At 40.3% G+C, this 21,647-nt stretch overlaps 4 protein-coding genes and 1 pseudogene across 5 annotated transcripts; 2 read left to right on the forward strand and 3 right to left on the reverse strand.

The window, feature by feature from the left end:
* Nucleotides 1-7,812: 7,812 nt before the first annotated feature.
* LOC146556402 (gamma-crystallin M2-like) lies at nt 7,813-8,975 on the reverse strand. Of its 2 annotated transcripts, none has more exons than XM_085248656.1 (3): nt 8,947-8,975; nt 8,427-8,694; nt 7,813-8,085 (listed from the first exon to the last, which is right to left on the reverse strand). In XM_085248656.1, the coding sequence occupies exons 2-3, from the start codon at nt 8,685-8,687 to the stop codon at nt 7,813-7,815; spliced, it is 534 nt and encodes a 177-aa protein (XP_085104782.1). In that variant the 5' UTR covers nt 8,688-8,694; nt 8,947-8,975. The 2 variants fall into 2 exon arrangements, with proteins under 2 accessions (XP_085104782.1, XP_085104781.1); XM_085248655.1 differs by lacking the exon at nt 8,947-8,975 and adding an exon at nt 8,759-8,776 and having other exon boundaries at nt 8,427-8,669.
* A 446-nt stretch (nt 8,976-9,421) lies between these two features.
* Nucleotides 9,422-10,145, reverse strand: LOC146556403 (gamma-crystallin S-1-like). The gene is made up of 3 exons (XM_085248658.1): nt 10,137-10,145; nt 9,766-10,008; nt 9,422-9,691 (listed from the first exon to the last, which is right to left on the reverse strand). The coding sequence occupies exons 1-3, from the start codon at nt 10,143-10,145 to the stop codon at nt 9,422-9,424; spliced, it is 522 nt and encodes a 173-aa protein (XP_085104784.1).
* Nucleotides 10,146-12,370: 2,225 nt separating this feature from the next.
* Nucleotides 12,371-14,116, reverse strand: LOC146556404 (gamma-crystallin M2 pseudogene; annotated as a pseudogene).
* A 1,238-nt stretch (nt 14,117-15,354) lies between these two features.
* Nucleotides 15,355-16,216, forward strand: LOC146556405 (gamma-crystallin M3-like). The gene is made up of 3 exons (XM_085248657.1): nt 15,355-15,363; nt 15,510-15,749; nt 15,941-16,216. Exons 1-3 carry the CDS (start codon nt 15,355-15,357, stop codon nt 16,214-16,216), a joined length of 525 nt encoding a protein of 174 aa, XP_085104783.1.
* A 3,571-nt stretch (nt 16,217-19,787) lies between these two features.
* Nucleotides 19,788-20,804, forward strand: crygm5 (crystallin, gamma M5). The gene is made up of 3 exons (XM_085248646.1): nt 19,788-19,820; nt 19,906-20,154; nt 20,394-20,804. The coding sequence occupies exons 1-3, from the start codon at nt 19,812-19,814 to the stop codon at nt 20,673-20,675; spliced, it is 540 nt and encodes a 179-aa protein (XP_085104772.1). The 5' UTR covers nt 19,788-19,811; the 3' UTR covers nt 20,676-20,804.
* Nucleotides 20,805-21,647: the final 843 nt, after the last annotated feature.

The following is a 21,647-nucleotide window of genomic DNA, read 5'->3' on the forward strand; positions in this document are numbered from 1 at the left end:
ACACCCTCAAGTCCCTTTTTATTCATTCTCAGTTTGTACGAGAAGATCGGCTTGGGGGGTGTCTGCTTTTTTAAACTGCTGTTGCTGCAGCTTTAATGCTACACATCAATCACCTCGTGAAGGCTTTTTGGTTTTTTAAACTCAGCCTTACCCTGGTCCAACACTGGTCCCGGTCCAACACTCTGTGTGCAATTCCGCCATCTTGTGGTAACTCGTGACTCTTGTGGCTTGATCAAGCAGCAAAAAACAGCCTCTGAACATGAGATACAACCAATAAAACTTCCTGTAATTCTTAAAGAGTTAATGCAGTTCATTTTTTCAAACAACTTTAAATTAAAGCTCAGTTTGCACTTCAGCTACATGATGATTTTTTAATTCATAATCCACTATGGTGGTAAAGTTATATAAGTACTTATATAATAAGGAAGTAAATAAACACAAGTAATCGTTTAACATATTTAAAAATATTTTTGCATTAAATGTGTTAATTTTTCATATATTCATTAGATTATGGTGTTTATGCTTTTTTCATTTTTTTTTCTTGTATTGTCTAATCTACATAGTGTAAATTCTTTCAATTGTTTTACACCAGGTTCTATTCTAGTGTATAAATGTGCTGTCACTGTCTATCATCAGCCTGAGCAGATAAGTGACTTACAGTGGGGCAAAAAAGTATTTAGTCAGCCACCGATTGTGCAAGTTCCCCCACCTAAAATGATGACAGAGGTCAGTAATTTGCACCAGAGGTACACTTCAACTGTGAGAGACAGAATGTGAAAAAAAAATCCATGAATCCACATGGTAGGATTTGTAAAGAATTTATTCGTAAATCAGGGTGGAAAATAAGTATTTGGTCAATAACAAAAATACAACTCAATACTTTGTAACATAACCTTTGTTGGCAATAACAGAGGTCAAACGTTTACTATAGGTCTTTACCAGGTTTGCACACACAGTAGCTGGTATTTTGGCCCATTCCTCCATGCAGATCTTCTCGAGAGCAGTGATGTTTTGGGGCTGTCGCCGAGCAACACGGACTTTCAACTCCCGCCACAGATTTTCTATGGGGTTGAGGTCTGGAGACTGGCTAGGCCACTCCAGGACTTTCAAATGCTTCTTACGGAGCCACTCCTTTGTTGCCCGGGCGGTGTGTTTTGGATCATTGTCATGTTGGAAGACCCAGCCTCGTTTCATCTTCAAAGTTCTCACTGATGGAAGGAGGTTTTGGCTCAAAATCTCACGATACATGGCCCCATTCATTCTGACCTTAACACGGATCAGTCGTCCTGTCCCCTTGGCAGAAAAACAGCCCCATAGCATGATGTTTCCACCCCCATGCTTCACAGTAGGTATGGTGTTCTTGGGATGCAACTCAGTATTCTTCTTCCTCCAAACACGACGAGTTGAGTTTATACCAAAAAGTTCTACTTTGGTTTCATCTGACCACATGACATTCTCCCAATCCTCTGCTGTATCATCCATGTGCTCTCTGGCAAACTTCAGACGGGCCTGGACATGCACTGGCTTCAGCAGCGGAACACGTCTGGCACTGCGGGATTTGATTCCCTGCCGTTGTAGTGTGTTACTGATGGTGACCTTTGTTACTTTGGTCCCAGCTCTCTGCAGGTCATTCACCAGGTCCCCCCGTGTGGTTCTGGGATCTTTGCTCACCGTTCTCATGATCATTTTGACCCCACGGGATGAGATCTTGCGTGGAGCCCCAGATCGAGGGAGATTATCAGTGGTCTTGTATGTCTTCCATTTTCTGATGATTGCTCCCACAGTTGATTTTTTCACACCAAGCTGCTTGCCTATTGTAGATTCACTCTTCCCAGTCTGGTGCAGGTCTACAATACTTTTCCTGGTGTCCTTCGAAAGCTCTTTGGTCCTGGCCATGGCGGAGTTTGGAGTCTGACTGTTTGAGGCTGTGGACAGGTGTCTTTTATACAGATGATGAGTTCAAACAGGTGCCATTCATACAGGTAACGAGTGGGGGACAGAAAAGCTTCTTACAGAAGACGTTACAGGTCTGTGAGAGCCAGAGATTTTCCTTGTTTGAGGTGACCAAATACTTATTTTCCACCCTAATTTATGGATAAATTCTTTACAAATCCTATCATGTGGATTCATGGATTTTTTTTTCACATTCTGTCTCTCACAGTTGAAGTGTACCTCTGGTGCAAATTACTGACCTCTGTCATTATTTTAAGTGGGGGAACTTGCACAATCGGTGGCTGACTAAATACTTTTTTGCCCCACTGTATTTAAAGACAACTTTCAAATATTCCAGCAACAGTAAGTGGCTAAAAGGTCAAGCACTAATGTAATAAAACAACATGCGAAATACATAAAAACTGCATCGCCTGCAAAGCACCATTCATCTACTACTGATCAAGATAAGGTAGAATAAGAAATTATGGAGAATAACATTTTAGGAAGGAGCTCAAATTGGGATCATTTTGCCTGAGCCTGCATAGAGCCTAAATCCATATTAAGGTCCCAGCAGGTCTGCATGAGTGCCAGGTGCATGCTGACAAGGTGTTAACAAAAGTCCATGTGTTTGCTTCAGTGGCTGCTGTGGGATGGAAACTGTGAAGTTATTGGCTGGCCGAGGGTGTCGTGGGCTCTCAGCCACATCGCAGAGACACGACCTCTCAGTAGTGGGCATCTCAGAGGACATGAGGGTGACAGGAGACCGAAAGCAAATATATCTCGTCTGTCTACAGCACAAGCCAGAAGCGATTTTAGCATTGCCTTTAATAAATTACCCTCCCCTATACAGTACATGCCACTTTTTACAGCAAGTTGGCTTATTATGTTTTCATTTCTTATACTGGGTTTTCAGAGTGTGCATATCAAATAAGTTATTTGCAATATTAAACATAGCTATTGCATTTTCAGGCTCTTTCTTGTGTTGTTGGTATGTTACTCAGTATTTCATACGACATAAACTTCCAAAGCTATGGTTCCACTGCAGAAACACACTTAATTGACACATACCGGTAAATATGAAGCTTCATTGGAAATGACAACTGCACAACTTCAAGCGACACGAGGAATCATACATTGAGTAATAGAGAACCACCTGTCCCAACCATTGTATAATAATTTAGCTCTTTTTACCCAGTTTTCATAGAGTTTCATGGGACGCATCAGGAACCAAATTGGCAAAGAGTTGAAAGTCAAGTCAACTTTATGTATATAGCACATTTAAAAGACATCAAGTGTCGGCCAAAGTGCTGAACAGAGGGATAATATAATCAAATAAAAAAGAATTAAAATAGGTAAGATAAAAAACATTGTAAGACATCCACATATATATAGACACACAGAGGCAGACTCTTATATACACTTGTTTGTAGAAATACATATGTACATGCACATATGCACATACATATACAAAAGTGTACACATTCACACACAAGCACAAATACGTGAACATAACATACGTGTATAAGTATACACATGCAAACATCATCCAGTGACATAAAAGACCAGACTAGCTAAAACTGAATAAAAGTGTCAAAGAAATCTGAAAGCCTTTGAAAATAGGTTGGTCTTCAAATTTGATTTGAAGATTTCCAAAGAGGAAGAGAATTTTATAAAAGAGGGAAGATTGTTCCAGAGTCTCGGAGCGGCAGTGGAGAAAGCCCTGTCACCTGGATATTATGTCTCATTTATAACAGTGGTGTCTGCACAAAATAAGTCCTGAATGAGGTGTATGGGGACGGAGGACTGTTATCTCACAAGTTATCCACCTCACATTCCCCACCCAGTGAGCACTGTTTTGTCTAAACTGGTGCTAAACTGTGAACTGATTGCCTTATAGTCATTTGTGAATGTTAAGTCTCAACTCCAGTGTAATTTGACAAATTTCTCTGACCACAAACATTAGTGCTGCATTATTAATTGCATGTCATTTTTGTGCCCAGACATTTTGCATGAAACAGTGATGGTTCTTGTTACCACTGTATCACAGGCTTCTAACAGCAGCTTGCCAACCTTTTAAACAGCCCATTAGGAGTACTGCTGGGAAAAAACATAGTAATCAGTGATACCGCCAGAGTAGCTGTGCTCATTTTTAAAATGAACTTTTTCATTGCTATTCTTATCCCTGTTTAAGACAGCTGGATTTCTCTCCATCTACCCTGTGTTTTCTCTCCCTCCTTGACTTTTTTCATTGTTGCCATACAAGGTAACTCTTGCAGCCAGAAACTGCATTCTTTTCCCAAGATTAGCATGATTCCTCTCAGCTCCTGAGACAAATCACAGCCGTCGACTTGTAAACACCAGAGCTGGAGGAAACAGGCAGCTCGGGGGTTCTTCAGCCAAAATCTTTTAGGACTAAAGCTGTTGTAAGTGCTGTACTCTACAGAAACTACAATAAAACAGGAGTATGCACATGATCCAGATGAGTGTACCCCGTTAGCTACAACAGCTAATTCCTGCAAAATCTACAGAAAATCTCCACCTGAGTCTTCATGATCTTACCCTCAGCTGGACTGTGAAGGACTGGGATGGATTGATACCACTGAGATCTCTGTTTTTATTACAATTGTGAACATTTTAAATGCATCAATTTTCCAATACAGTTATACTTGCCTTCTGTGTTGTTGATTGTGTCGTTGATGTTTTGTGTTTATGAAATCGCCACTTTCATATTTTACAGCCAATTACATGCGTCAAGAAGGGAACATATATTCAGTTCTTGATGACGTTGTTATCTGCATATCCTTTTTTCTCTGCATTTTGTAAATAAATGCACACAGTTATTATAAATGCATTCTGCAGTTTTCTGGGTCTGTCTAGATCTAGATGTCTTATTTCTAAAAGCATTAATTTATTTATTTCTTCGCAGTTTTTTATTTTAATGTATTAATTTATTCACTGTTCTTATGTATTTATTTATTATTTTTTGTTTTATTCTTGTGCTATTGCTGCATTTTCAAGAATTTAATGCAATTGTATGACCGATAAAAGTTTACTGGGTGGTTATTCGTACACATTGTTTTGGATGTAAATAGCAGGTCTGTCTTATCCACCCATATAATTTATAGTTATACATAATAACAAAAGCTTTCTGAATCATAAAAATCTGCACTGAAATCATTCCCTGCTCCATTACAGAGAATGATTTCTGTGCAAATCACTTCTCTGACACACTAAAGCTATTCTCTCTTTATAGAGCTGTGTAGAGGACACTACTGGAACTGAAATAGAAACGGAGCCTTCACTAATAATTAAACATAAACGCTTTCTGAAAGTTTGTTGTAATGATGCAAATGGAGAAACAGACAGACCCAGACTGCTGCTCCCCACACGATCCATAAGAGGGTGCACTTTCTCTCTTCTCATGCTCTCTCTCTGTCCCTCTATCTCTCTATCTCTCTCTCGTTGTCCTATCCAGTCAGGACATGAAGGGTCACCACAAACAAAGAGGCTTTAGAGGTGAATAACCCCAGCTAGGAGAACATGCTGGCTGGGCTCCCTTTGTGTTGCTGCGGTCATAGTGTTGTTCCAGCGAGCGTCAGCACTAACAGCAGCTGGTGTGCTTCAAGCTCTTACTGGCAAATCCCACTGAGTCATCAGCAGGCTGTTCCTCTTTGTCCACAGGTTTAGGTGAGCCCTGTGACCTCCTTGTTGGAGTCCTGTCTGCTGGGTGTCACACTGCAGCACCACCTGCACTGACATTAGGACACAGCAGGGTGGGATACAGGCACCCTTTAAAACACCTGTTGTTCTAACTCGATGTGACCGTGTGCTTACTTTGCCATCCTTAACATTATTACCTTCCTTATGTACTGTTTTCTTCTGTCCATGCTGTGATGCCTGTAAGCTGCTCTTTTGCTAACATTTAGCCAAACTTAGCCAAGTTAACCCTTTAACATTTAAACAAACTACATACATGGCAACATTTATTTCATTTGATGCGATGAAAATAGGAAGCATGAAATAATGACTGAACACATATTTGCACCGAGACATTAAAGAGGTAATAAAGGACTATTGTTCCTGTCAAGTTGAACTCTTCGAATAGTTTACACCAGGAGTGTCGGACTCCAGGCCTCGAGGGCCAGTGTCCTGCAGGTTTTAGATCTCACTCTGGGTCAACACACCTGAATAAAATGATTAGCTCATTCCCAGGCCTCTGGAGAACTTCAAGACATGTTGAGGAGGTCATTTAGCCATTTATAATATTAGTGATGTGCGGATCAATACTGAAATATTGATTCCTCCCATACCAGTCATTTATGCTCTAAAATCGATTCTCATATTAAAATATCGATATTTTAGTAATTTAGGGTAAATTTGTAGTTTATAGAGTGGAAAGAAACTATATCATTCGGATTGTCTACATTGGAAGGAACTACTTCCTCTTCCGCCTTTAATAGTCATGTGTGAAATACAGCTGTATAAATGTGTCGCAGCCCCTGGCGTGCACACTCACAACAGTGGCTGAGCGTAAACGGAGTCATGTGTGGACGTATTTTACCGATACATGTGGCAAGAAAGTGAGGTGTTGTGGCAACACCTCTAACCTTGTCAAACACCTCAGAGCAAATCATATCACAGAATATGACGAGCGTATGTTGAGGCGAACTGAAGAGGAGAGGGACAGGTGCTGCTAGGGCGAGACAGACGTCTCTCACGGGGAGATACAAAAAAAGGTTTTTGTACAAAGTATTGGTATCGGATCAGTATCGCTGATACCACCCTGAATTTTACTTGGTTTCAGATCGGAAAGGAAATCAGTGGCATCGCACATCACTATGTAATATATCTCAACTCCTAGGTTACTTTTTAAAATTCCCAGCTGCAGGAAATATCCCCACATTCAGTCAACAGCATCTCCATAAATCCACGGACTCCTTAATGATGACTGATTGAGAAATAAAATAAGTCTCTGTTCCAATCAACACGTTAAAAAATGTGGGGGAAAAATGTAAATAAACACTTTCTAACACTGAGTCACGACACTGATGTTATTGAATCTTTGTTAATACTTCTCTGCATCTCTTCAATAGCTGTTCTGTTATGTTTATGAGAATATTAGAGCAGCCGTATTGGTTACTATAAGCATTTCCTCTTCTTTTAGCTGCTCTGTTCAGCGGTCGCCAGATCTGCCTCCATCTCGCCCAGTGCTTAACATCCTTTTCTGTCACACCAACCCTCTCCACGTCTTCCTTCATGACATTCATGAATCCTCTCTGACATCTTCCTCTTTTCCTCCTGCCTGGCAACTCAATATTTTATATCTTTTGTCCAATATGCCCACTATCCTTCTGTACATGTTCCCAACCATCTGTTCAGCCTGAGCTGGTCACTCCCAGAGAAAACCTCAGCATATTCAACTCTGACAGCCTAACGCCTCCAGTGCCACCATCTCCAAACTATACATTACAGTAAGTCTCATTTTCATCTTGTTGCTGTCCTTCTTTCACAAGTCACCCCGACACCCATCCCCACCCACTCCATCCTGCTTATACCTATTCTCAGTGAATTTAATGTAAACAATATTCATAAAATTGTTCAAATTCATTTGGTAATGATGTCATTAATCTGTATTGCTTGAGGAAAAGCTTAGATCAGGTCGTGGATGCAGTAAAGAGGGCGTTACGAGTAAAAGAAGAATTAGAGGAATTTTAAAGTTTAATAAATCATGCTCTTTTTCATCAGGACAGAGGAGGGTTTGAAAATCATTTTACACTTTCCAGCACTCATGAGCATGAAGGGATACACATACTGAGCACAATTCTTTTTTATTAAATGTGCAAAGAACATGAGATAGACTGAAAACATGCGATAGACTGTCTAAATGTCATGGACACGGCGGAAAGACCCCACATTGGGACTCATTGCAGCCCACTCATTGAAGCGGCGGTACTCTCCTCTTTCCAGGAGATACTGGCGTCCACGATAGTTGGGAAGCTCGTAGAAGACCCAGGCGCCATCCTGCACTTGGGCAGAGTGAACCTCCCGGTGGTGCCAGCGGTCGGGCAGGTTGTTCTCATCTTCAGTGCAGTCCAACATCTGACCGCTGAAGTCAGGACGCTCATAAACACGGACCCTGAATGCACCAGAGGTCTGTAATGCAAACATCAGTTCAGTCTGAGTGGTAATACCATTTGTGTTTTACAACAGTGCTAACTGGCATCTACAGCCATGTGAATGCAGTATGCATTTTAAAAAAAATCTATTTGAAAAAGACACTAGCAAATATCCGACATTGATCTTGGAATATAAATCATTTATCATTTCTAAGCTCTTCAGTCTAATTTGTCATAAAACTGATTAAAACCTGAACCTAAGTGAAGACTAACTGGGGTTTTCATTGTCAATAAATGTAACATCTGGAATAGACAGTTAAACTATCACACTAATGACATGAGGTGAAAAGTTACTAAAGACTGATTAATTCCACTCACGTTCCGTATGATCCGACATGACCTGATGCTGTCATTGTAGCCCATCCAGCTCTGATAATGTGGATACTCCCCCCTGGTCAGTATGTACTGGTAGCCCATGTAGTTAGGCCTCTCGTAGAGTACCCAGGACCCACTCTCTACGCGGATAGAGTTGCAGTGACTGAAATGGGCGTTCAGCTCTGGACAGTCACTGCTGCACTCATAATAGCGACCTTGGAAGTTTCTGTCTTCATAAAATACGATCTGTGAATGGATATGCATATTCACACTTCATGCTCGAGGTGCTGCTGCTGCAGTTGAATCTTTAAATCAGATAATGTTCATCCTCCTACCTTTCCCACACGGTCCATGTTTGGCCCTCACACCAATTTTTGAGCACCGTTTCTTTATCCCACCTTTTACATAGACATTATTGCCTACAGCCTTGGTCCAGATTTATATATGCAGTGTATGTGGGCACACTGAAATGCACTGCCAGGGGCATCATTGTTATTTTAATAGCCTCAGCATTTATATCAGCACAATGGCTGATGCTGCATTTGTTTTAGCTTTATACAGTGTTTACAGTGGCTGACCTTTTGATCTGTCAAAGCCTGATTCCAGAAACGATTTATTGATCCAATTAAAGTGTCTGCTGCAAAGCTGCTGCAGCTGCACCTGATGCTGTAAAGTTGGCTTGTGGCCACATAGCAACATGATACTGGCTTTAACTAGGCTTGAGTGGAGGGGACAGGTGATGCTCCACCCTCCATCAGCAACCCCACCTTGGTACAAAGTCAGCTGACAGCTATCACATGAGCTCTGCCAGACGTGGTGTACAGCTACATGTAGAATTAGGAGCAATACAACGTTTGAGAGAATATATATTTTCATTTCCTCTAACTTGTGGTGAAAAGATTGAGATCATGCGATCTCCCCTTAATGTATTCACAAGAAGAGACAAGTGCAATGACACATTCAAATTAAAACAATATATTTGATTAACAGGTCACATTTTAAGCCTTTATGATTCTGATGGAGCCTACAACTGCTTTCAGAGCTCCCCACTCTGAGCAGTGGTGGTACTCCCCTTTCTCCAGCAGGTACTGACGGCCGCTGAAGTTGGGGTGTTCAAAGAACACCCAGGTCCCCTCTAGAACCTTGCAGGACTGGACTTCTTGCCGGAGCCATTTATCCTGGACTGACTTTATGCTTTCTGTCAGCTCCAGAGATTGGCCAATAAAGTTAAGTCGTTCATACAGCATCAGCTTGTAGGGCCCTTTGGGCTGAAAGTAAAGAAATGTAGTCAGTTTGATGTGTGACGTGTTTTTCTACTGATCACTTCTAGGCGGAGACTTACATTTCTGATGATCCTGCAGGATCTTACACAGTCATTGAATCCCATCCAGGAGCTGTAATTATTGTACTCTCCTGGACCAATGACATATTGGTAGCCGGTAAAGTTGTTGCGTTCGTACAGAACCCACCAGCCACCTTCTACTTTCACTGAATTGCATCGGCGGATGTAACCATGCAGGTTTGCTGAGTCCCCTTTGCAGTCATAGGACTTTCCTTTGAAGTCCCGATCTTCAAAAAACACAATCTAGAAAGAGCAGAATTATACAGAATTTTACTCGCATCGAATTCAATCTGAATCTGTGTTAACTGAAATATCTACAGCACTAAATTTAGAGCCCAATTAGATCGTCTATGAATGCTGTAAATTCTCACCTTCTCCATCTGCCGAGCCTAAAATACTACACTAAGTTACCAACGTAGTACTCTTTATACATGGCAGAGACAATGCTACCAAATGCATGGTTAGCAGTGCCTGTAACCATGATTACAATTCAAATATTCGTCTAGAGTCTGCCTATTGTTCTTACTCACTGAATTGCTGCACAATGATTGTTTAGCAGTGCCAAGAATCTAAACCTGCTTGGTCTAAACAGATTTGAAGCACAGCTATAAATGTGTGTGTGCAGTTTTATGTAAAGCTTTTGTTAAGCTGTTGATTATGAAAGTTTGAGTTCAAATAAAATCTATGATCCTTTTTTTAACCTTTTTTCTTTTGTATTATTATCTGCATGCAATCATGGAAACAAGTAGTGTATGTGTATCCTTGAATGATGAAACATTAACTGAACTGGTGTACAGAGGTCCCTCATTTATCGTGGGAGTTACGTTCTAAAAATAACCCACGAGAAGTGAAATCGGCGAAGTAGCGAACTTTATTTTTTACAATTATTATAGATGTTTTAAGGCTGTAAAACCCCTCACTACACACTTTATACACGTTTCTCAGAGAGGCATGAAAATTTTCACACTTTTCTCTGTTGTTTAAACACAAAGTTCAAACCTTGTAGAAAAATAAGTCCAGTATTATATAACGAAACCAAAGGCTCCCGCAGGTGACGATGTTTCGTTGACATTGTTGTGTTTGTTAGGGAGAAAACTTACAAACATACAGTACAGCACATTCAAATATACAGATTTATGTATATTTGAATACGAGGCTGTGAAAAGGTGAACCACGTTATAGCGAGGGACCACTGGACTCACAAATCATATCTCTTAGGAAAAATTCCCAATATCAAAAAAAAAAAAAAAGAAAAAACATATAAAAGTAGAGTATTTTGAGTCAAGTTCCCAATCAGGGAATTTGCTAAAACCAACACTAACAAATATGAGAACATTACAGCAATGTTTTAGTAAGTTCATAACCTTACAAGATCATTATAACCTGTTCACATCCACCAATGACCAGCCAGCAGCTTAGGGTGTGTCTTTGAAATAGAAATAGCTTCAAATCAACTCTCTTAGATGGAGTTCTTCCCTTTATACTACAGGTGTACTATCCATTATTCTATTTCAAATATGTAAGAAGACAAAATGTAACCTAACCCAGAATAGGTCACTTGCAATGTGATGGTTATGTGATGGAAGTTAAGAAATTCAATTATGATGCATTTTATCAATGTAAAAACAATCATTTTAAGTTTAGCCCTATTCATGTTATAGGTTCTATATTGGTACAGTGATTATTGATTTTTGATTTTACAGTTGAAAATGGCCATCTGAAAATGCATTTTTCTGTTATTTTCGTCATGAACCTAAATACTGCAGGATGCCTAAAAATGAAGCTTATGTTATACTCAGTTAATTTGTTTAGTAAAGTTCAGTAACCACAGAGTGATATAGCAACCTAGTGTGTACCACAGAGTGTAATAAACACAGCGTATCAGTGCTTATACAAAAAAGTGTACATACACTTTTCTAAAATGATCAAATGAAAATAAACACTATATCATCGTTTTATATCTTATTTTACATATTTGTACTGAGCCATAGAGTGGAAACGTAAAAACTACAACTTTGCAAGAGGGTCTTTATCTTTATGCAGCCATCATTTCACTCAGCAACATGCATTATTTGAAAATGTTTAACTTTTATGGGTTTGTAAAAGAACTTTCATCTTCCTGTTGTTAAATTTACTTGTTTTTTCTCATCTGATTATGCATATATATAACTAGACCTCTGGGTTGACTTAAGCAACTTCAAAAAAGGTTTAAAGAAGATGAAGGAGAGACTAAAAGCAGCTGACATAACAGGTAATGTAATAAGAAGCAACAGAGGCTGCATTGTTATGAGTAAGAAGGGTATTTATTTATTTAAGTATAGCACTTGGAGTGCTGGAAAGAAGTACAGGGTATAGGAGGGAAAAACAGTGTTGGAGGGAGGAACTTCCGGATCTTCTTCAAGAGTTCTAGAACTTATTTAAAGGTTACAAGACATCCATGGTATCAAGACTCTGTTGGTTGTCTTATCAGCAAGACAACCAACAATAACCAAGCAATGTTCTAGAATACAGAGTCCTGCAGCTTGATCCGTCTGTCAGATTAAGAACATTGTTGGCTTGGATAATTTTTTCACAAGCTGCAGAACCCTACTTTGGTGCTGCTGCTCTAGAGTTCTGTGACCATTCGGAAGGATCCTGCAGCAGGGGAGTTGGCGCCCCAGTCTGTATAGTTGGGGTACTCTCCACGTTCCAGGAAATACTGGTGTCCATGGTAGTCTGGTTGCTCATACAGGACCCATGCACCATCCATCACTACGCAGGAGCGCAATTCCCGAAACTTGAAGGTCTCATAAACTGATGGGCAGTCTTCGACACACTCAGCTGCCTGGCCTCCAAAATCCTGCTTGTCGTAGAATCTGATCTTCCAGGATTTTCCATAGACCTGTAGCAAGTCAAATCTCACAAAATCAAGTTGGTGTTTTGCATTAAATAATAATACTTTGAACTCAAAACTACACATGGTTTCTTGGCTGTTTTCCCACTTTCCTTAAATAATTGATGTGCATTGGCACGGGCATAAAGCACCCAGCTGCCAAATCATGAGCCTTTTATCTCTCCTTTTTGTCTGTTGGTCTTTGACTGATTACTGCTTGGTTGGTGCACTCTGTGGTATTTTGCTGCAGCCAAGCACTCCTCTACAACTTGTTAGAATAGGCTTATTGAACCTTGGAGAAACTGGGTCACATTATGATATTGTCAGAGCTGTTACATTAAAAAGGAAAATCAATTCTAAAGAATGAATGTTAGTGTCTACCGCCTTACGTTTTTAATTGAACGACATGACTTGATGCCATCGTTGAATCCCATCCAATGCTGGTGATCGGGGTATTCACCCGGGCTCAGGATGTACTGGGAGCCTGTGTAGTTGGGATGCTCATACAGCACCCAGCACCCACTATCCACCTTAATGGAATTGCAGCGACTAAAATATGAGGTCAGGTCAGGACTGTCAGTACTGCACTCATGACTACAGCCTTGGAAGTTCTTGTCTTCAAAGAACGCAATCTGGATAGATGAATATACAAAAATTACTCAGTATTTTACAACATTAGAATACTTTGACTTCTTATGCAAATAAGACAGGCGATAGTTTGCACTCTATTCACTCAAACAGCATTTGTTCCTTACCTTCACCATTGTTACTGATATTGCTTGCCTGCCATCCAGCTGCAGCTGTGTTGTGGCTTATATTGAAAAGTAGAATGTGCAGACGAGGGAAAGCTATTGTCATCTAAATTACCTTGATTTGCATATCAGCAAAATGGTTTGGTCAAGTTTGATTTCCCTTTGTCTACATGTGATAGCCTCATATCAAAGAAGTGCCAAATGTGACATGTAAAAGTACTACTACTTGATGATAAATGTGTTGTTGTTTTTTCCACTGAATTCTTAGTCTCGGTCAGCACTCTCTTTTTGTACACCTGGAAATCATTTGGTTATTTATCCACATTTACAGTTTGTTTTTTGCAGGATGAGATAACTAATGCATTTTATCATGAGGGCAAGAAGAAGCAAGGCAGTTATTTAGTTTTGGATGACTGTTGGCTGTATTTAACCCTGAAAATAGGATCTCTTGCTGCTTTTGTCAATAATTTATATCCATATTTGTCTTGTTCTTGTCAGTGATTCATGTATTTTGCACGCTAATCTAAAGACCTTTTCACCTGTAAACATGTGCGCTCCCACAGACTGCCAAATTAAAGTTTAAATATCTTCTATAATATGACTTGTATAAACAGTGGTACTATTGGACATAATATCCATTAAATTTTCTGTTATTTTCTTTGATGAGCGATCAAAAAGGTTGGTAATTACAGGTCACTGTTGGCTTAGGATGCTCCATGATGGGCATGGTTTCTGATTATAGTACATATTAAATAGAGTTAGACTTAATTTGGTTTTCATTTTAGTTACATTTAATTCAGTAGTCTGATGATCTTGTGTATGTTTAAATACATACAAAAGTTACATAAAAATGCTAAACAGTCATTAAACTAGTTAAAAATGATTAAATACACACTAAACACTCTACGTTAAAGCCATCATTACTGCCAGCGATACACTTAATTGTAAATGCTTTTGGTTTTCTTGTATCTCTTATATAATGCATTGTATACATTGTACACTGAAAAACGTTTTGCTCAAAGCAAATGCAGAAATTCGCTGACTTCTTTAATTTCCATTCTTGCTCTTTTTCCCAAATCTCTTTAACCTTGTGAGGTATAGACCATAATTGATCAGTCATGATCTATTACCCAACCCTCACCCTGTGCTGTCTGTATGTCATACTAATCTGTTCTTATTTAACTGTTCATCAAAGTATTGGCATTTTCAGTTTGTTTTCCTTTTCTCCAAAACATAGAGGATGACTCACAGATTCTCATGGAGACACAGCTGGGAAAAAGCCAGAGAAAAACAAAATATTAGATCTTTGGTTGGTATTCTCAAAATCAAATGCATCTGCAGTGGGGGAAATCAATATTTCCCCCACTGCAGATAGATAGAAAGATTGACTTGATAGACTTGATTTTGCCACCATATAGTTGCCCCTTGCTGACCATTAGAAAGAATGCAGCTTGTATGCACTTCATCACAGGACCTGCAAAACTAATGGGGGAGGGGTGTGTGTGTTTTGTTTTTGTTTTTTTCTTTAAACAGACGTGTTGCATTTCATGGCATTATGATTGCAAATACAAATTTTTGCAGATGCAGTAAAGTAAACCTATGGTCGTTTGAAAATGATGATAGTGAATTCTTACTGGTCTGAATTGATACATCCAAACAAAGTACAACAATTAAGCCAAACACACAGGTTAAATGTGACCAAATGAAGATTTGTGTGAAGACATGTAGAAACTGTAGCTCAGTTCTCCTCCCTCCTCTCCGGCCTTGTGTCTTCCATCCACTTCCCCTCCCTTTGTTCTGGATCGTGATGGCACAAATGAAATTAACAGCGATCGCAGAGCTGCTTATTCATCAGCTTCCAGATAATTTGAATGACAAAACCCTGTTACAGCGCGTATCAAGTATAAAAGCTGTCTGGCAGCCACAGGTTGTTGGACAGTTTCCCACAAATACAGAACATCAAACATGGGCAAGGTATGCAGAGAGCAGACCGGAAAACAAGCACTTTTCAAATTTAAGACAAACTCTGCAGATGAACAATGGAGAGAAATAAAAGAGAAGGTCAGCTCTGACATCTTTTCTAAATCAATTTTGTAAAGTTTTTTCTTTCTTTTCCACAGATCATCTTCTACGAGGACAGGAACTTCCAGGGTCGCTCCTATGAGTGCATGAGCGACTGCTCTGACATGTCCTCCTACCTGAGCCGCTGCAACTCCTGCAGGGTGGAGAACGGCTGCTTCATGGTCTACGATCGCCCCAACTACATGGGGAACCAGTATTTTCTGAGGAGGGGCGAGTACTCGGATTACATGTCTTTTGGCATGAGTGACTCTATCCGATCCTGCCGATTAATTCCTCAGGTACTCAGGGATTACAACAAGGAAAACATGTCTAGTTCATATAATATCATAGTTTATATGATATTAGAAACTATGATATTGTTGAGCTGATGAAACTGCTTTTCACACACTAAGTCTGCAAATCTGATATCAGCAACATTTCACTGTAGCCTTTAACGGTCCAACGTTTCCTCTCCTCCTTTAACTAACAGCACAGAGGCTCTTACAGGATAAGGATCTATGAGAGGGAGAACTTCCAGGGCCCGAATCACGAGCTGATGGACGACTGCGACAACATCATGGACCGCTACAGCCTGTCTGACTGCCAGTCATGCAATGTGATAGATGGCCACTGGCTGATGTACGAGCAGCCCCACTACAGAGGCAGGATGGTCTACCTGAGACCTGGAGAGTACAGGAGCATGAGAGATATCGGATATAGTGGCATGAGGCTCAGCTCTGCTAGACGTATAATGGATTCCTGTTGATGCAAAGGAAAATAATGCGCTGAATAATAAAGTGAAAGATTAAACTAATGCCATCTGATATTGAGTAGATTTGTGATGTACGTGTGTGCGGGTGGGTGTGTACGTGTTTGTGTGTGACTGTGTATTCATATCTCTGTGGGGACCAAAACTGTAAGTTTACTATACTTTTGGGAACCAACAATTCTTATGGGGACAGAATCCCAGTCCCCACAAGTTTAAAGGTATTTTTCAGACTCAAAATGTGGTTTTAGTGTCAGGGTTACAATTAGGTTATGGTTAGGGTAAGGAGCTAGGGAAGGCATTATGTCAGTTAGACGTTCCCACAAAGATATGAAGATATGAATACATGGTAGTGTGTGTGTGTGTGTGTGTGGGGGGGGGGGGGGGGGGGGGGGGGGGGAGTCGGGTGTCAACTACACTGTAATATATGAACTCATGCTAAAAAGCACACTACAGAGCTATAATAGCATACATAATAGAGGGATATTCAATTCCTCTAATTTCTAATGCAATTCTAGTTTATTTATAATAATCACAAAAATAGTTGCCCCAATCTCCATTAGAGAAGATCCTACAACGCATACAATAATAATACAAGAGCACATGTGTAACTTAAGACAGTATTATATCTGCTATGAAAATATCATGTTGCAGAAATATGTACAAAATGCAGTTAAATTACACATTGTCACAACAGTGTATATAAAAGATGTGTGCCTTAAACCAGATTTCTTTCTCCAACAGGAGGTGCCGCCTCTTGTTGCAAAAAGAATTGCAAAAATCTAAAATAAAATTCCCATTTATTTCTCTTGATGTCAGGCCAAACTAAACAGTTCATGATCTCAAGTTTCTTTATATCTAGTTTCAAGTCATGCTTCTCCTTTTGTAAAATATGGTCAATATGAGAGTCAAAATGATAAAAAAGCAGGATATGCATTTCCTTGATTGTCATGTCATGTTTCAAAAGCAATGGTGAAGACACTCTGGATTTTATATGCTACACAGGTTACAACACACAGTTTAGACTGAATGATTTGTATTCACAATAAATGTTATTAGTAATATCACACATACAATTAAACACGCTTCTTCTGGGCTATAGTCTCAGCAGCATATTAAACATATCAGCTCCCCATAAGGAGAATCACGTGCTAACGGCTGTCTAAATGACTCGGGTAAAGTTTGTAGCATGCGTGCTTGTTGTTTTTGTCTGCTTCCACTTGTCTTTGCACTAGGATGCTGTCGGAGTAAATGTGCAGTCATATTCGTTGTGTTCCCACTAGTGCTGTCAGCGTTAATCTCGTTTAAATGACGTTAACGGCACAACACGGCAAATCTCCGTTAACGAGCTACCGTGGATCGCCCCGTGCGTGGGGCTGGACAGCCAACACGTTAACGAGCTAACTGCGCTAACACACTAGCTCCCACCCATGTAATTGAGCATTGCGTGGCGTAGTTCCAAACGCCAGATCTGAATGAGGGTGGGGGAGGTTCAATTTGCCATGTTGCAAGGAGAGCTTAACTTCTGTCTCGCTGGCTTGCCCTGCGCTCAGTGAATCTGCGTTCGACTACTCCGCCTAGGCTGCACTGTCGAGCGCAGATCCACTGAGCGCTCAACACAGACAGCATCGTCAGAAGGAAAGTTGATAAAATAAATTTAAAGTTTTGTATTGTTCGATACATATGTGTACCGAACCGAAAGCACTGTATCGAACGGTTCAATATCGATACGAGTATCGTTGCACCCCTAATAGATATATATAGATATAGACAGTGTTGGGAAGGTTACTTTTAAAATGTATTCCGTTACAGAATACAGAATACATGCCCCAAAATGTATTCTGTAACGTATTCCGTTACGTTACTCAATGAGAGTAACGTATTCTGAATACTTTGGATTACTTAATATATTATCGTGCTTTTTACAACAACGTGAATGTACTATTGCTGTGTGATTTATTACTATTACTGAAGGTCCGCGACTCTGAACTGTAGTAAAGGGACCTCTGACTAATACGGCGGGGTCCCTGTCGGCTTGTAGCCGAAAAATAGCTTTACTTTGTTGTGTGGGTCAACTTTTCTTGCGAGAGACAGAGAGAGGCGTTGAAAGGCTGCTCCAACGGAACTTATTGTTTTCGGAGGAAAACACGAACACAGCGTACAGTCGAGTCTTAATAGCTTACTTACAACTGGGCTCGTCAGGCACTCTTCTTGGCTGAAGTGGTTATTATTATATTTACATGCTTCCAGCTCCCGTTTTTCCTCGATGACAACTCGTACCTTTCCACTCCCCTTTTTCTCCCTCCTCGCGCTCACAGACCCATAACGTGTATGGCAGTGCATTCTCCCTGCAACACGGACTACACTGCCCATGATGCTACATTCTTTAGAGCTATGCTTGTAGCATTCTGCCTGTTAGCTTAGCACAACAACAACAACAACGAAAAGGCGCTCTCTCACCCAGGAAACACACAGTCGCACAGAGAGAGAGAGCGTCACCATGTAACCATGGCAACCGTAACGCTGCCGCCTGGAACAACAGAACGTAGCTGTCAAACAAAACCCAAACAGTCCTGACCCGCGACAAAATGAAACAGGAAAGTAACGCAGTGTAATCCATTTATTTCAACAAAGTAACTTTATTCTGAATACCACCTTTTTAAACGGTAACTGTAACAGAATACAGTTACTCATATTTTGTATTTTAAATACGTAACGGCGGTACATGTATTCCGTTACTCCCCAACACTGGATATAGATACATACAATGCTGAGGATGATGTACATCAGAGGTCCCTAACCTTTTTTTTGCTACGGACCGGTTTATGTCTGACAATATTTTCACAGACAGGCCTTTAAGGTGTCGCAGATAAATACAACAAAATAAAAGCAGTACTGGTACCAAAAAAAAGACGATTTATTCATAACACACGGGAAAAGACCCAGGGATAAAAATGATAAAAACAAATAATGATTAAAAACTGATTAAAAACCCCGAAAACCATCAATTTCACACCCAAGCCTCAACTCTCGCAGCCCGGTACCAAACGACTCACGGACTTGGCCTGGGGTTTGGGGACCGCTGATGTACATGATGCAGTGGTAGACCGTGATCACCAGTCAGTATTGGTAACTAGTAAATGTGTTTGCGGAGATGTAAATGCTGTGATGTAAAAACTACAGTCTTTTCTTCACAAATGTAACTGTGTTTAAATCTAAAGTTGAAGCATTTGTACATTTGATCAGTTGCTCAGCTCTGATATGCATTCACATAAGAGTAACAGAGTGCTTTTCAACACACAGCAATCACTGACAGTACAAAGAGTCCCAGCTGATACATCTGCTCACTGTCACCCACCTGTACCCCATATGAGAGCCACAGAGGTTGGCACTGCACCAGATGCATACAGTCTGGAATAATAACCATTTACAGAGCGATTTAACAAACATTATAGCCCTGTATGGTATCCTGCTGAGTAAGATATTCAAAACAATGGCTCCATAGATCATTTAGCCATCATGATGGGTATAAAAGTGACAGAGAGCTTGGCTGGGCCAAGTACGAGTGGAATCAGGGACAGAATTGACGACCAAAATGGGCAGAGTAAGAGAGAAATTTACAAACTGTTGCTGTAATTGAGACCAATAAACACTTGATTAAATCATACATTAAACTGTTTTATTTTCAGATCATCTTCTATGAGGACAGGAATTTTCAGGGTCGCTCCTATGAGACCAGCAGTGACTGTGCTGAGCTCACCTCCTACCTGAGCCGCTGCAACTCCTGTAGGGTGGAGAGCGGCTGCTTCATGGTGTACGAACGTTCCAACTACATGGGTCACCAGATGCTGGTGAGAAGGGGAGAGTACCCTGACAACCAGCGGCTGATGGGAATGAGCATGAGCGACTGCATCCGTTCCTGCCGCATGATTCCCATGGTATGTAAGACCTGAAAATATATAGAAATACACAGAAACTATGGGGTACCCCACATGTTTCAAAATAAAAGCATCTATCAGGCACTGAGAATATTTTTTGCTTGCATGTGCTGTGCACAAACTTGTAAGCTTCTTAATCATTTTGTGCTTTACTTCTATCTACTTCTATTTTCTGCAGCTATATGTGTTAAACAACAACTCTAATATTGCTGATAAAGTAATGATCTGTCCTTTCACAGCACAGAGGGCCTTTCAGCATGAAGATCTATGAGAGGGATAACTTCGGTGGTCAGATGCACGAGCTGATGGACGACTGCGAGAACATCATGGACCGCTACCGCATGTCTGACTGCCAGTCTGCCAACGTGATGGATGGCCACTGGCTGATGTACGAGCAGCCTCATTATAGAGGCAGGATGATGTACCTGAGACCTGGAGAGTACAGGAGCTTCAGGGAGATGGGAATGGGTCCCACGGACATGAGGATTGGATCCATCAGACGTATCATGGAATCCTGTTAGGCAAGACAGACAAAATAAATAAACTGTTAATAAACAGTTCATATCTGTTTCAGTTCATCATTTGGGTCGACTTCCCTGGCAAACTCACAAACCTGAGAGAAAAGTGCATGAATTATCAGCAACTGGCTGCTCTTACTGTTGATAGTTTATCCACAGTGTCACTTAATTCTTCTACTTATGAAATGTGTGGTGTCATATGAAGCACATGCCACTGAAAAATAAATTACTTAAATGTAAATAAAGCCGACATTACAGAACAACAGTTGTCTTTTATTTATGTTAATGCATGGTGCACTCCTGGTTAGCATAGGGCTGCTTTTCAGTCAGTTTTAATTTCCTGTTCTGCTCTGTGAAAACAGAAACAGAAAGTGTGTACATAAGAACATCTTTTGGTTTTATTGAAATACATTTTGTGTGGCAGAAATAACAGCGATGCATAAATCAGATGTATACAGGTAACATAAATGGTTAGCACACACTACACACAGCGCACCCAGTAACTTATACTCAATCCCAGCCTATTGGTCTTGATATGTCATTATGTCTTCAGACTTTCTACTTGTTACAATTCTCATAATGGCCATCAATAATGAAAGTGAAGGGTAATGATAGCTCTACTTGCCCTGCGTGTCCTAAAGATGGAGATTTTACAGCTGTGGTGAGGACACTGCATATAAACTAAAAGAAGCTTCCGCATCTTGTTTGTTCTGGATCCTGAAGGAAGGAAGATTTAGAGCCACAAGAGAACACTTTACTTTTATGTAAGCTAGCAAGGTCATGACAATGTTGGAACACAGCTGTTTGACAAGAATTTAAAAGGGCTACTCAGTAATGGTCTTTCACATCAGAGCTGGCTGAAAGAGCATGGGTCCCAAACTTCAATGAGCTGTGGCACTGTCATCTCATGTGAGGGCCACTTTAGTGTTAAGGTTGTACAATAAAACAAACAAACAAATATTTATGAAAATGTAA

The sequence above is a fragment of the Mchenga conophoros genome, linkage group LG16 (genome assembly GCF_057382185.1).
Source record: "Mchenga conophoros isolate Kocher_MC1m ecotype Shallow Benthic linkage group LG16, M_conophoros_male_GT1.1, whole genome shotgun sequence".
Classification (NCBI taxonomy): Eukaryota; Metazoa; Chordata; class Actinopteri; order Cichliformes; family Cichlidae; genus Mchenga; species Mchenga conophoros.

Coding starts and splice junctions, on each gene's coding strand:
- LOC146556402 (XM_085248656.1), bottom strand. CDS start 8,687: ATGCATATCCATTCACAGATCGTATTTTATGAAGACAGAAACTTCCAA. Junction 8,086..8,426: donor CATGTCGGATCATACGGAAC/GTGAGTGGAATT, acceptor TTTGCATTACAG/ACCTCTGGTGCATTCAGGGT.
- crygm5 (XM_085248646.1), top strand. Junction 20,155..20,393: donor CCTGCCGCATGATTCCCATG/GTATGTAAGACC, acceptor GTCCTTTCACAG/CACAGAGGGCCTTTCAGCAT.
- LOC146556405 (XM_085248657.1), top strand. Junction 15,750..15,940: donor CCTGCCGATTAATTCCTCAG/GTACTCAGGGAT, acceptor TTTAACTAACAG/CACAGAGGCTCTTACAGGAT.
- LOC146556403 (XM_085248658.1), bottom strand. Junction 9,692..9,765: donor CCTGCAGGATCATCAGAAAT/GTAAGTCTCCGC, acceptor CTTTACTTTCAG/CCCAAAGGGCCCTACAAGCT.